Source organism: Sipha flava, unplaced genomic scaffold, assembly GCF_003268045.1.
Source record: "Sipha flava isolate LNK unplaced genomic scaffold, YSA_version1 101_pilon_pilon, whole genome shotgun sequence".
In the NCBI taxonomy this organism is placed as follows: domain Eukaryota; kingdom Metazoa; phylum Arthropoda; class Insecta; order Hemiptera; family Aphididae; genus Sipha; species Sipha flava.
The window spans coordinates 212,428-227,299 of record NW_020271715.1 but is presented as its reverse complement, the minus strand read 5'-3'; the positions used below and the strand labels follow the sequence as shown (position 1 = coordinate 227,299).

Genomic DNA, 14,872 nt, shown 5'->3' with positions numbered 1-14,872 from the left:
GACCCCGGGTTCGCTAAGACCCGTAAACACGTAAGAACGTGTTTCCCTGGGGGATAACAAATACCTATAAAATCGACAAAAAAAGGCAGGAGTACAAGACAGACCAACATAACAGTAAAAACAGTTCCCTAATTCGAACAAAAAAGTTGAACAGCTGATCATCCCTACCTATAGACAACCAAACAAGAGCTCGGGACCCCGGGTTCGCTAAGACCCGTAAACACGTAAGAACGTATTCCCCTGGGGGACAACAAATACCTATAAAATCGACACCACAGTTAAATCGCGTACCACAGTTAAAGAACCGCTGATTTAAATGCATATTGAATGCAAAAAATTGATTTAAGTAATGGAAAACTATTTACTTAACCGAGAATACTTAATTATTGTAAGTTTAAAAAAGGAACGAATTAAATATAAAAAAATAAAATAGTAACTAAAAAATATAAAATTAATTGATTTAATTATAATTACAGTTTTTATTCAAAAGAAAAACGACGTACCAGTATTTGTGGGAGTAAGTAGGTATGTATTTGTTTACCGTAAGTTCGTTTCACTCTGGATCGGCTTCTAGATTTCGGGTGTTTACTATGATATAGAAATAAATACAATGTTTTAATAATTAATTACATTTTGAGAACTAAAAAAAATAAATAAATAATTTTTTTATTTTATTACTATTAACATACACAATGGGCAGGAATTATAAAAAATATAATTTGTAAGAATGACAATATTTAACAAACGTGAATTGAACAAAATAAATAATATTGGACATAGACTATACCTCATAGATTATGTACATTATCAGGTTATGAAGTATGGATTATGTCTCATCGTTGTTCCTGTCGCCGTATGCCGCCAAAAAAATATTATTTAAATATGGATGTTTTTTATTTACAATAATTAATTTTTATTATGAAAAACATTAACCGATGAAATAATAAGATCTGTTTAAGTTGAAAAAGTTTTTATATACCCTCATTTAAATTTCAGAACGATTTATACTAAAATTATTATTCTATAGCGCATGTTAGAATATAATTATCTACAAATACAACAATGTATTTTTATTTGAAATATGGATTAAATGTTGAAAATATATCATATTTTACAACGTAAAAATCATATTTTTAAATATTCTTCAGTCGCGATAAAAGAAGTATGCCAAAAAAAAGTTTCCTTGTGCCTGGAGGACGGGGAGCGTATTACCAAACCAGCTAGAGCTCCAGTGCCGTATACAAATACGCTGTTTTAATTGGTTTATTTGAAAAAACCACGCAAATATATTTTTCTTTTATCAATTAGGCACAATTGATATCGTTAATATAATAATAACTCGTATAAATAAATAAACAGATACTAATTTCTTAAAAAAAAAATGTTAATAAAAACGTTAGAAATAACGTTAGAGAGTAGTGGGTTTTGTAACTTAAAAAAATACGATTTTTTTCAGGTTGATATGTTACACACTCGTTATCATAATGTCATTTTAAATTAATACCTATAATAATATCACAAAAATGTACCTATACATTATTACCAAATTCTTAATGTAATTAATTAATATCTAATTTATAATTTGATGATATATATATTATATATATATTATAGGGTAATTTTTCACAAGAATATTATCAGTCACTATAATTAAAAAAAAAAAAAAAAATACTAGGAAGAATGATGATTATTTAAAGTATTCTTCACCACTAAATGCTTTAATCAAAATTGTATGGACTCATAATCCTACCGTTGACTCATGTAATGCTTTAACATTTTTAAGAACAATAAGTGAAGTAAGAATGTTTTATAATTTATAAATGTCTTTTACTCAAAACAGAAATTGTTTTATTTATATCTTATTTTATGTTGTTTAAGAAAGTTGGCTAAACCCTATTTGATAAAAGAAAAATATATTTTCGCGGTTTTTTCAAATAAACCAATGAAAACAGCGTATTTGTATATGATGATGGGGCTATAACCCAGAGGTTCCCAACCAGGGTGCCACGGCACCCTAAGGTACCGCGATATAAAATTTAGGGTGCGGCAAAAATATTTGAAATATATATTTATTTTTAAGGGCCTTCATGAAAAATATAGCACTGTGAGTAATAAAACAGACTATACTCTATGTCTATAGTATAAAAACTATTGTGTAAAGTTAATTAGGTATATAAAATATAATTTAATGAATTAATTATTAAAACATATAATTTTTACATAGTAATACTGAGATGTTCAATTTATTTTAATTTTCATACTGGTTCGATTGCTATCGATTTGATGTGAACTGTTTTAGAGTTATTTACAGTCAAATACTTGTTACTTTGTCTTATCTTTATTATTTATTAATGCTAAATAAAACTGAAGTTACAAAATATAAATTTAAATATATGATATATTAGTATTGTGTATTCAGTATAAACTATAGAGTATAAAGCATTGGCTATAGGGTGCCTCCAAATTTTTAAAAAATAATAAAGGGTGTCATGAGTCAAAAAAAGTTGGGAACCTCCGCTCTAGCCGGTTTGGTAATACGCGGCCGGGGAATATATAAATTATGTCATAATTTTAAACATTATTATGTACTGAAAAAATATAAATAAATGTATTAAAAACATTATATTTAAATTGTTAATAAAAACGAATACTTTAATAACAAAAGAAAAAATGAAAAGGGATCTAGAGATTACTCATGCAGGTGAAACACAAAAATATATTTAATAATAAAAAATAAATACCAATTCAAATAAATTGAAATTTAATTTATAAATTTAGAATATTAATAATTTAACTAAATAAAGAAAGGAGAAAAATGTATTTAAGTAATGGAAAAATATTATTTACATAACAAAGAATACTTATTTATTTTAAGTAAAATAAGGTTATTTAATGGATTAAATATAAAAAAATTAAGTCGAAGCTTAAAAACATAAATTTGATCAATTTTGTTATAATTAAAGTTGTTATTCAAAATAAAAACGACGTACCGTTATTCCTGGGAGTAAGTAGATAAGTAATTGTCACTAGTAAGTTTATTTCACTTTTAATCGGCTCCTAAATTTCGGCTGTTTACTCTAATAAAAAGAAAAAGAAATAATAATTAATTTTTTTATTTTATTAGTATTAATATATATAATGGGCAAGAATTATAAAAACATAATTTGTAAGAATGACAATTATTAACAAACGTGAATAGAATAAGACAAGTAATATTAGACATAGATTATCTGTCTCATCATTGCTCCCATCACAGTAGGGCGCCAAAAAATATTATTTAAATTTAAATGTTTTTTATTTATAAAAATTTATTTTAACACATTAACCGATGGAATACTATGATCTGCTAGGTTGTAATAGTTTATATACCCTCTCATTTAAGTTTAAAACGATTTTTCCTAAAACTATTAGGCTATAGCTCATATTAGGATATAACAATGTATTGTTATTTGAAATATGAATTAAATATTAAAAATTGTGTCTTATAACAATAAATAATATTTATAAATACTTGTCAATCACCATAAAAGAAGTACGTTTAAAAAGGCTTAGTTTTTTAATTTATTTGTTATTAATATTAATACTCATATACTCTTGGGAGTAATCATAAAAAATGTAATTTGTACGAATGTAATGATTTAACAAACGATTTTTAAATATATTTTCCTATATAGCAGTACATGTTAAACAAAGAAGGAAACACCTAATTGATATGCTATCTTTTTTTAATACGATCGCTCGGGCAACACTGTCTAGTGAGCGTTCCAGTTATCATATAGTTCAATGGGCTAAATATGGTCAATATTATTTACAGACACAAAAAATGTTTACCTACAAAGATCCATTTGTTTTTTATTGTTGTTATCATTTGTTATCTTACTAGCAATTTAAATTGTCGATTTGTTAATAATGTTCTAATTTTTAAGTTTTGGTATATGTTCGTATATCAATAAAATGGATCTTTTAAAAGCCGAAATAGAAAAGAAAAGAAAGCAATTAGAAGATGCTAATTTAGTTGTAAGTAATTATTTTTGTAAAATATAATTCAATGTACAGACATTTTACGGAAATTATTAGTTATATTTTATACATGATTTTTATAGAATCCTAATCGAAAATACTTTAAAAGAGCTGATTTATTATCTAAAGAACGAGAAGAGTATTTGAAAAAAAGTACTGTAAAGATCGAAGGTCTTGAAAATCCTATAGAAAAATTTTCTTCAGGTTTGTTGCCTAAACATTTATTTTATTTTATGTAAATCTAAGTTTATGTTATCAGAAAAATAATCAATCCCCAAACTATTACATATTATTGTAATTATAAATTTATAAAATCTTAGTATTAACAGAACAAATTTTTCTTATAACCGTTAAACCTATTTATATCAAATGAATTTCAAAGTGAGTCCAGTAAGCAGAAATTAATTTAAAATTTTTAATTAAGTTATGATTATATAATCTACTATAGAGGTCTCCAAACTTAACTCCTAACTTATTCAAGAATCATATAGAATATTAACACATCATTTTTTATTTGATTGAAATATATAGTTATATTAATATATACTTATAAATATTTTATAGGTTGTATGCTAAGGCAGCTGCATACTCTTTGTTATACTTGACAGGTATACCTGTTCAGTTTACCTGCTTAGGCAACCTGAACTTGATTTAAAATTTATATTTTAGCATCTAGTAAATTTCTTCCTTTAGGCATATTTTTAAGTATATGGTTCTAATAGTTACAGATCTCAGTTGTCTGTACTGAACAAACAAAACAGTTTACATTAACATATTTTAATTTTGAAAAAAAATATCACGCAAGCCCAATATTATAAAATAATAAAATAATAATATAAAAATATATTATAAAAATCATTAACTATTACAACAGAGATAAGAAGTCAACTGCTTATCATAAACTTTCTGAAAGACTAGAAAAATTAGAACTAAGCGCTACTAAAGAAAGTTATATAAAAGAAATATAAAGTTATAATATATAATCGCTAAAATCAAGAGCATCTGCGGACAATGTTTACTAACTTTCACTTTGGTATTATAATCTTTTTAATTTTTTTTGATGATCAAGATATTCCATGAAGTTCATGTTCAAATTTAATTGATGAAGAAAATCAATCCAAGGCATTGTTTGACCGAGAATATTAACAGTTTTTCCATTTCATGTATGAACAATAGGATCTTCAAGTTTGCTAGACATGTATTCTTATCAAGTATAACATTGTGTGAATGGCCACCTTTACTTATTCTAATTTTCATTATTAATTTCAAATGTAGCCATTCTATATTTTTATTTATTTATTTTTTTATAGAAATAAACTCCTAAATAGGAAAAAAGTCTCCTTGCAATATTTAAATTTAGGTTCATCATTACAATGCAAATTAATTGTTTTAATTTGAAGGATAGAAAGGAATTTCTCAATATTACAATGAAATGGACTTTAAAAAATACATTTTTTTTTTCGAATTTTGTGTCTAGGTTAGAAAGACATTGTTGCGATTAGGTTTTAAATTCAGAAATTCTTTTTCAAATAGTTGAGTCAAAAATGTTGTCAATATATCTAATTTCTTTTACTGTTGAATTTAAATGTGTTTTTCAACTTGTAAATTATGGTAGAGGTGATAATTGACATGTACTTGCAGCAAGAATTTTAAATATATATATTTTCAGATCATGTATTATCCTTTGGGACAGTTTAGACTTGTTTGCAGGCTTATTATAGAGATAATTAGTCTAGTATTTGTACAATTACAAAGTTGAAAAAAATTAATTTATAAATTTCTTACTTAAAAATGTGTTAATCATTTAATTTTAGGTTCTGATGAAAGTAATAATGCCACATCAGAAAAACAAACTTTGTCTAGAAAAGAAGTCATTCGTAGATTGAGAGACCGTGGTGAACCTATTACATTATTTGGAGAATCAGAATTTGATTCTTTTAAAAGGCTTCGTAGAAGTGAAGTTGCTGAACCAGAATCAAATAAGGTATGGATTTTGATATTATTAATTAGATTAGTATTTTTACATAAAGAAATTTATGTTTCAGGGTTTTAGAAATGATTTCCAAGAAGCATTGGAAAAAGTTGATCAAGACTATTTAGATGAATTAATGACAAATCAAGTTCCCGAAAAAACTTATACTGAGCTGGAAAGCATGGAAGAAGCAATGGCTACCTATGAAACTATTCAATCTAAAGCTGGAATTTTAGGAAGGAGACGTGATCGATCTCAAGATATGGAAATTATTCTTCAACTTTTGCAACTGATACTGAAAATGTGGGAAGTTCAATTGAATGCAAGATCTGTTAAAGAAAAAGCTAGTACTAAAGGAAAATTATCATTAGCTACTTATAATCAAACACTAATTTATTTAAAACCATTATTAAGGAAATTAAAAAACAGCAGTCTACCTGATGATATTTTGGATAGTCTTACCCTTATTACTAAACACATGTTGGAAAAAGATTATTTAAGAGCAAGTGATGCATACTTGGAAATGGCTATAGGAAATGCTCCATGGCCAATTGGAGTGACTATGGTTGGTATTCATGCTCGTACTGGTCGAGAAAAGATTTTCTCTAAAAATGTAGCTCATGTGCTAAATGATGAAACACAACGAAAATATATTCAAGCATTAAAACGTTTAATGACTAAATGCCAAATATTTTTTCCTACTGATCCATCCCGATGTGTTGAATATGCACCAGATACATAAAAAAACAAACTCTCATAACATGGAAATATTCGTAAAATGTATTATTAAGAAATTATTAATGAATGATGTACATAAATAAGACTAATAAAATAAATGACTATTATATTTGTATTAAATACATTACAAAACATACAGTAATCTAATAACAAGCAGTTTAAATTATGTTTTTATTTCTCCCATTTCTTTAGATCTTTTAGTAGCTGCCTCAATAGCGTCCATCATTGCAGATCTAAAATAGTATGAAATATTTATATATTTATAAATATAAAATTAATAATCAACTCATTTAAAAATATACCTCACTCCTCCTTTTTCTAAAGCATGTAAGGCTGCAATTGTTGATCCTCCAGCAGATGTTACCATATCTTTTAGTTCACCAGTATGTTTACCAGTTTGTAAAACCATACGACTCCCTCCAGACATTGCACTAGCTGCTAATCGTACAGCTAAATCTCGTGGAAGGCCTTGTTTTACACCACCATCAGCTAATGCTTCTATTATGAGAAATGCCTTAAAAATGTTTATACAAATTTAGTATAAATATTCATTAGTTAATTACTCATTTATATAAATATATTATTTAATTATCCAGTACTTACATAGGCTGGGCCACTACCTGAAACGGCTCCTGCAGCATTCATTAATGATTCTGGTAAAATGTCTACTCCACCAATGGCACCCATTAATAATTTAATAGTAGATAAATTTTCAGAAACTTCTTCCAAATTAGCATCACTCGGATGAGAAATTACTGAAATTTTTTTTTAATTTGATAGAATTAATTGGCTATTCACATAATATTATAGATATAAATCATATTTATATTGTAATATATAGATAAAATAATAATTATCTTGTTAATACATTTGAAAAATATTAAAATACCTGAGAATCCTTCTCCAATTATACTAGGTGTATTTGGCATAACTTTAAATAAACAGCTTGGTTTTAACTTAAATACCTAAATTTTTAAATCAAATTGTACATCCATTTGTGAATTTTAAGTAAAAATAATAAATATTGATCTACAAAAAATCCATAATTAATAATATACTTGATGAGCATCTATATCAAAATCAATACTAAAATATTCCTAATAAATAATATTTTAATAATTTTTGGATGATTAAGAACTAAATTAATTACAAGTTATAAAAAATATATAATATAATATAATATAGTATTATATATATACATACAATATTTATTGAAACATAATTTAGAATTGATATAGTCAAATACCTAAAAGTTTTAATTTTAATATACATAATACATTCAATAAAAATGTTTCTTTTTATAAAATATATTTTTAATTTTGTATCTATTTTGCAGTAATTGTTCTAAACAGAATGTCATATAAATATTAAAATACTTCTTTTTCTACCTTGTTTTTCTTCCAACTATTTGGGGTTGACCACCTTTGTCCATAAACACCACTCGTCTCGATTTTCTACATATCCTATGCCCAGACATAACAGCTCATCTTGGTCTTCCTCTTCCTCTTTTTCCTTCAACATTCATTTTCATAACCACTCATACTGATTTTATTTTCTCTTGTATCATCACATGCCCAAATCATCTCAGTCTATTTTTTTTCATCTTGTTCACTATTGGCGCTAGATCAATACTACCTCTAACATATTCGTTATAAAGATTAAAATACGAAAAAAGCAAAAAATTTCTTAATATTTTTATAATAATTATGAATCAAAACAATAAACATTATTTATGGATAATTTTTTTGTGCAGATGTAATGTTCTATAACAGTAATTGATAATACTATTTAATTTGCTGTGTACATTAATTTAAAAAAATTTTATTAAATGGCTTACCTCTTGTAATGCACCAAGTGGTATTCCAGCCATAATTGATATTAAAATATTTAAAGGGAGTCCAAGAGTAGAAACAGATAACCCAGAAGCAACTTTGAAAAAATATTGGGGTTTTATTGCTAAAAATACTATTTTGGAATTACAAAACACAGTATCTGAAAGATTAATTAAATTATTAATTACCTATTTACACTTTAAATACTGGTACCCACTGGGTATTAATTATTTAGATATTTAATTAGTTAATATTATATAAAATTATAAATTTTTACCATTATCAGATGTTACAGCTGCACCAATATCTCTCCATGGTTTCTTATTGTTTTCTGAAGGTGCTGATACAAGCAAGTTTTCTGCTTTACACATACCTTTAGAAATTATCGAAATAAAAAGAAAACTTAATGAAATTGTTATAAATGTTTTTAATATGCTAGTATTATTAAGTAACGTTACCTTTTTTTATTAAAGCAAGTCCAATAGCTTGAGCCATATTTCCAGCCCCAATGAAACCAATTTCATATACCTTATGTGGATCATATTTCGACATACTTCAAGTAAATTAATGAATACTGTTTTTAATAAATTAATTAAAATTTTAGTTTTTAATATAGGTAGTTGTTATAAATGAAACACAAAACAATATATATAATTGTAGCTAGTACAAACTGAGATCTTTATTTGAGCTACTTTATTATTACAACTCTTGACCGTTGACACCAACAACTACTAAAGTAATTAAAATATTTTTATTCAAGACATCATAGTATATATAAAAATAATTTGTTGTGACATAGACTAAGATAAAAACTGATAAGGTAGATTTTTAATGATGTTCTTGGGCTCTTATCAGATTTTTTTTATTTTATTTTTATTTGTATAGCTTTTTACTAAAACAGCCAAGACCTATATCTTTCTTATGCTTAATAAATTATATATATATTTAATTAACAATTAATGCAGTTTAATCACATAGTCTATTTTGTTGTTAAATCAAAATGAAAAACAATAGAAGTTTGAAGATAAGCATTTAGCGAATAAAGATAATTAAAAAAAATTGTGATTTCATATTATTACAGACTATAAATTAAATTGTTGTCCTTTATTAACACATACTAATGTTATAATACATAGCTCTTAATCCACGGGCTTATACATTTAAAGCCCATAGTTTAGCATTTTTGGTTTTAATTTAAATATTTATTACAATAACTATTGATTATAATTGTACATACATTTTATAATTTAAAATAAAAATATATATATACCAATACTTAAAATATATTATGAAGAGAGGGAAATCTAAATGAAAAATATAACATTATTGAAAATTTTGTTTATTGAGGAAATCTAATGATTTTTAATTTATTCTTTCAGTAATTTGTATTAAAAACTAAATTGTATTTTCATTTTTTTTTTTTTTTTTTTTTTTTTTAATTAAAAAAAAAAAAAATTTTTTTTTTATTTTTTTTTATAAAATTTTAATTTTTTTTTTTTTTTTTTTTTTTTTTTTTTAATAATTAAGTACAACAAATAAACATGTTTTTTTGAATGATATTTATCAAATTGTAGTGTTCATTTTTTTTTTTTATTATTTATTTCAAAACTTACAATCTGTATTAACAAAAAAACAATAAGTAAATATGGTAGCGTGTACAACAAAACAATATAACAGAATGGCGTAATAAGGGAGACTATCCAATGATAGAACCCTTCAGACTTAAATTAAAAATAATTTATTAATTTTTTTTTATATCATAAAAGCTCTCGGTACCAGCACTTTTTCAGGCGACGAGAGGGGTTGTCAGGTAGTCTAAATGAGGACAAATAGGAAATTAAAGGATTTTGGTGTTGCTGCAATTTTTTATGAAATTTAATGTAATATTGTTTGGTTAGTTGTTCAACGGTTTGTATTTTTAAGTCCTTGTGGAGTGCATTAATTGTTACATACCATACAGCAGAGGCTATGAAGCGGAGAGATATGGACTGAAATGCTTGAATTTTTTGTATTTGAGATGATTTGGCGCTTCCCCAGATTTGAGAGCCATAGGTTTAGATGGGTCTTAAAAGAGACTTGTATATTGTTAGTTTTGAATTTATAGAAAGTTTGGATTTAAGTATTGGGCGAAGCTTGCATAGGTTAGGTTTAGTAATTTAGATTTTAGGTGTGGACTCCAAGTTAATCGTTTATCGATTATGATTCCTAGACATTTTACTTGCGATGTAATAGGAATATTAACACTTTGCAGATGAAGAGGTGGAGAGTTTTTTTTTTGAGTATGAATGGAACATGTAAAGATTTTTCGGGGTTTATTTTGACTCGCCATCTAGTTGCCCAGGTACTTATTAAATCAAGATGGTTTTGGAAAGAGGAGGAAGCTATATCAGGATCTATGTCGGAAGTAAAAATGGCTGTATCATCAGTATAGGTTGCGATAATTGTGTTAGCTGTTATGGGAAAATCGGATGTATATAAATTAAACAGATCAGAGGAGAGATCATTTCCTTGCAGGACTCCAGCAAATATTGAAAAACTTGGAGAGGTTGAGGTGCCTTGCCTAACTGAAAAAGTTCGGTTGAGAAGATAAGAACGGATTAGTAAATAGTATGGTGCTGGAAGGAATTTTTTTAATTTGTAAATGAGATCATCAAACCATACACGGTCAAATGTCTGGGCTAAATCTAGGAATACTCCAGGGCAGAATTTTTTATTTTCAAAAGAGGTTGCAATTTTATCAGTGAGACGTTGGATTTTGTGTATTGTTGAGTGGTTAGTTCTGAAGCCAAATTGTGAGTGAAGTATTATATTCTGGGATTTTATTATTGTCTTATTCTTTTCAAGATAATTTTTTCAAATATTTTTCCTAAAATAAGAAGAAGACTGATTGGCCTGTAAGAAGATACCTATTAAATGTTTTGGTTTATGATGTTTGTGTACGAGAATTACTATAGAGAACTTCCATGTTAAAGGGAAATAAGAGAGTCTTAACATGGAGTTGTAAGTGAATGTGAGAAGAATAATTGTTTTAGCATTTTGTTAGAAATTAGATCGTATCCGGGTGATTTTCATATTTTTAATTTATTAAATATTTGCTTTACTTAATTTGGAGAAGTGTGTTTTGCTAGGAGATTCATGGGTAGTGGACTATTCAAAAAGTTATTTATTGTGTTCAGGTGTTCAGGATCTGGGTTTATGTTTGAGTGGGGAGTATATATTTTTGAGATAATTTCCAAAAAGATTGGCCTTATCATTGTCTGATACAGAAAGTGCACCACTTGGATAAGTGATAATTTAATATAAGATATTTTTCCTGAAAAAATTCAGATTTATATTTTTGTATTTTGATTAAGTTAGATAAATTGTTAAACATTTGTTTGTCGGATGGGAGGTTGTAACGTTACCAACGTGAACGAGCCCTATGCTTTTTTAAAATTAATTCGTGAATATAGGGAGGAAGAATGTTATTGCTTATTGAATTGTTAAGTATATTTATAGGATTTGATGAGTTGAAGATAGTGGTTTGTAATGATTTGGTCAGGTTTTGAACTGCCTCCTCTATTTGATCATTTGTTTTAAGTGAGATATTTAAATTGGTGAGGTTTTCTAAGCTTTTAGAGAAGTAGTCCCAGTTGACAGGTCCTTTAGCCAAAGAAGGATGAGGAGGATTTTGAGTAGTCTTACCACTTATTTTCATAAAGATTGGACTATGATCACATGTTGGATCATCTAAGCTTTTAATAGTAAAATGTATGTATTTGGGGATTGAAGAAATAAAAAAATCTAAAATATCAGGATGTCTGTTTTGGTGTGTTGGCCAATATGTAGGGTTTGGTGGGGGGATTACTGAACAATTTTTATTTTGTATAATATTTTGAAACATACGACCTCTAATGTTTTGAACTTGGCAACCACATAGAAGGTGCTTTGCATTAAAATCTCCACCTATAAGAAAAGTTCGACCGAGATAACTCAAAAATTGCTTTGTCTGCTGAAAGGAGATTGCCGGTCTTGGAGGCAGTAAACAGAAGAGATAGTTGTTAGAATATGATTTAGAGTGATTAAAATTTTTGCGGCTTGGATTGTATTTGTCTGAAGGTTTGCTAGTGGTTGGCATTTAATTTTTGTGGAGATTATTATAGCAGATCTACCGTGGGCAGTTTCATCAGGATGGTCAGATCTGTATATATTATATCCAGGAAAGAAATGCTTAAAATCTATAGTGCAATGGGTTTCAGAGATTAAGGCGATGTCTATCTATTTTTCAATAAATAAGTTTAATAGCTCGGGTTCGTGTCGCTTTATTAATATGTTTGCATTCCAGAGAAATATACTGAGAGAGTTAATATTTGTTTGTCTATTTGTCATATTTTTTGATATTAATTTGTTTATGATAGTCGTGAGGAGTTGAATTAGGGGATTAATTATTAATTTTAATTCTCATAAGAAGGAGGAAAGTTGCGATGTTAGTATATTTTCTTGAGGGATGTTAGTTGTATTTGAGTTTGTGCTTGGGTTTGATTTAAAGTTTTGAGAATAATTGTGAGTATTGTTTTTGAAAGATTTGGGAATGCTTTAGTGTCATTTCTATTAAAATTTGGTAGGTCTGAAGGGTGTTTATCATCAGAAACTTCTTTCTTATTTACAACATTATTTGGGTATACATTTTTTTTTTTATTGTGAAATTTTTGTAAGTCTTTGTGGACCATACATCCACAATAGTTTGTCGGATGATTTCCACTACAGAGGGCGCATGTTGGAGGTTGATATTTAGTTTTGTTACACAAAGAAGACAGATGGTTTGCAGCACAGCCAACACAGCGAGATGGGTGGAAGCAGTAGGTTTTGGAATGGCCATACTTTTAACAATTAAAACATTGTACGAGTTCACGGCTTTTATGTGGTTCTTCGATTTTAATTTTTGTGTGGAGAATGGATGTTATATGAAATATGTCTTTGTTAATCTCGGCGGATTCAAGATCCACAAAAAATATCGGTAAAGCGAGTATAGTAATTTTGAGACGAACTTTCACTACTTGTCTTACTGTGAAGCTAATTTCTTGGATTGCGATTCCTATTTCGTTTGTCGGTGTAGAGGGATGGATATTTCTGATAACTACGCGAAACGTCTTGTTTTCACGTAGTTGATAGGTATGGTACTCGGCACCATTTTCATTAAGAAATTTTATAACCGCTCTATATGAGTCAGAATTTTTCGTTAAAATTTTTAAATAATTAATGGACGATTTAAATAAGAAATTTTCTGGGCCGATTAAATTTATTAAATTTGAGCGAAGACTGACAAAATCGTTTGTTTTGTTAACTATAATCGGTGGCGGTAATGGAGTTTAATCTCTTCATTGATAACGGTAGGGTCAATGTGTTTGGTTGTGATATCTATCGACGTCTAAACATGTACATCGAGACATGCATATCTATTCGAAGTTGCGAATAAGGGCTTGTTTTTTTTTTTGATGTGGGTGGTTCGTTGGATGAGAGATTACGTTTATTTGGGTTTTCTGGTTGATTTTCAAAAACATGATATACTTTCGATACGATTAGAGGAAATAGAATTTTTTGATTTTTTTTTTTTGGTTTATTTATGTTAGCATGCGTTTGATTATTCATTATGTATATATTGCGATAGTGCGTATTGATGCAATTAAGTTAATAGGCTGCCGCCGACTGATAGCCGGGGAGTTCGAAGTTACAATAATTGATATCTCTTTTTTTTTATTATTTAAATAGCAATTATAATTACCAATATTTTTTGTACTTCAGGGTTAAGTGGTTTGAATAGAATTCAGTGTGGTGATGGAAATATTCAGGACAGCTTTCTGATTTTTTTGGTACGAAACACGACTTCGTAGGTATTTTTGTTGCAGAGAAAGATTAAAGACATAGAGCACAGACTGAGAACAGCATTGAAACGCGTGCGTTTTGTACAGCTCATACGCGGTGAATGAGTATTCAATTTAAAATATGAAAACATTGCTTACAATAATGGTTGCAGATGGAAACAAATAAAGCTTGTTGGTAATTCTATATTTCCATCAAGAGTGTATAGCAACTACAAATAGTGCAAATGGAGAGAACGATATCAAGTTTTAAATGCAACTATTAAGTAAACATATATTAGATAGATACTAAGCCTAAAAAATATTACTTAAAGTAATAAATAATATAATTAACATTAAGTTTTCTAATAACTATTGCAATAGTAATAAAATATTATTGTATATTAATAGGTATATATTATTTAGTATAATTTATTATTTTTTAATGTTATCTATGCTTTATCAGAACATAC

General features: G+C 27.3%; 2 protein-coding genes across 4 annotated transcripts; one reads left to right on the top strand and one right to left on the bottom strand.

The window, feature by feature from the left end:
- The first annotated feature begins 3,786 nt into the window (after positions 1 to 3,786).
- Positions 3,787 to 6,837, top strand: LOC112680534 (pre-mRNA-splicing factor 18). The gene is made up of 4 exons (XM_025550651.1): positions 3,787 to 4,017; positions 4,104 to 4,224; positions 5,835 to 6,004; positions 6,066 to 6,837. The coding sequence occupies exons 1-4, from the start codon at positions 3,955 to 3,957 to the stop codon at positions 6,732 to 6,734; spliced, it is 1,023 nt and encodes a 340-aa protein (XP_025406436.1). The 5' UTR covers positions 3,787 to 3,954; the 3' UTR covers positions 6,735 to 6,837.
- LOC112680540 (pyrroline-5-carboxylate reductase) lies at positions 6,811 to 14,720 on the bottom strand. 3 transcript variants are annotated; one of them, XM_025550679.1, is made up of 9 exons: positions 14,562 to 14,720; positions 14,324 to 14,474; positions 9,021 to 9,136; positions 8,840 to 8,935; positions 8,568 to 8,722; positions 7,620 to 7,695; positions 7,334 to 7,485; positions 7,033 to 7,244; positions 6,811 to 6,963 (listed from the first exon to the last, which is right to left on the bottom strand). In XM_025550679.1, exons 3-9 carry the CDS (start codon positions 9,112 to 9,114, stop codon positions 6,894 to 6,896), a joined length of 855 nt encoding a protein of 284 aa, XP_025406464.1. In that variant the 5' UTR covers positions 9,115 to 9,136; positions 14,324 to 14,474; positions 14,562 to 14,720; the 3' UTR covers positions 6,811 to 6,893. The 3 variants fall into 3 exon arrangements, with proteins under 3 accessions (XP_025406464.1, XP_025406456.1, XP_025406449.1); XM_025550671.1 differs by lacking the exon at positions 14,562 to 14,720 and having other exon boundaries at positions 14,324 to 14,546; XM_025550664.1 differs by lacking the exons at positions 14,324 to 14,474; positions 14,562 to 14,720 and having other exon boundaries at positions 9,021 to 9,370.
- Positions 14,721 to 14,872: the final 152 nt, after the last annotated feature.

Coding starts and splice junctions, on each gene's coding strand:
- LOC112680534 (XM_025550651.1), top strand. CDS start 3,955: ATGGATCTTTTAAAAGCCGAAATAGAAAAGAAAAGAAAGCAATTAGAA. Junction 4,225..5,834: donor TATAGAAAAATTTTCTTCAG/GTTTGTTGCCTA, acceptor ATTTAATTTTAG/GTTCTGATGAAAGTAATAAT. Junction 6,005..6,065: donor CTGAACCAGAATCAAATAAG/GTATGGATTTTG, acceptor TTTATGTTTCAG/GGTTTTAGAAATGATTTCCA.
- LOC112680540 (XM_025550679.1), bottom strand. CDS start 9,114: ATGTCGAAATATGATCCACATAAGGTATATGAAATTGGTTTCATTGGG. Junction 8,936..9,020: donor ACTTGCTTTAATAAAAAAAG/GTAACGTTACTT, acceptor TAATTTCTAAAG/GTATGTGTAAAGCAGAAAAC. Junction 7,696..8,567: donor CACTTGGTGCATTACAAGAG/GTAAGCCATTTA, acceptor TTAAAAATTTAG/GTATTTAAGTTAAAACCAAG.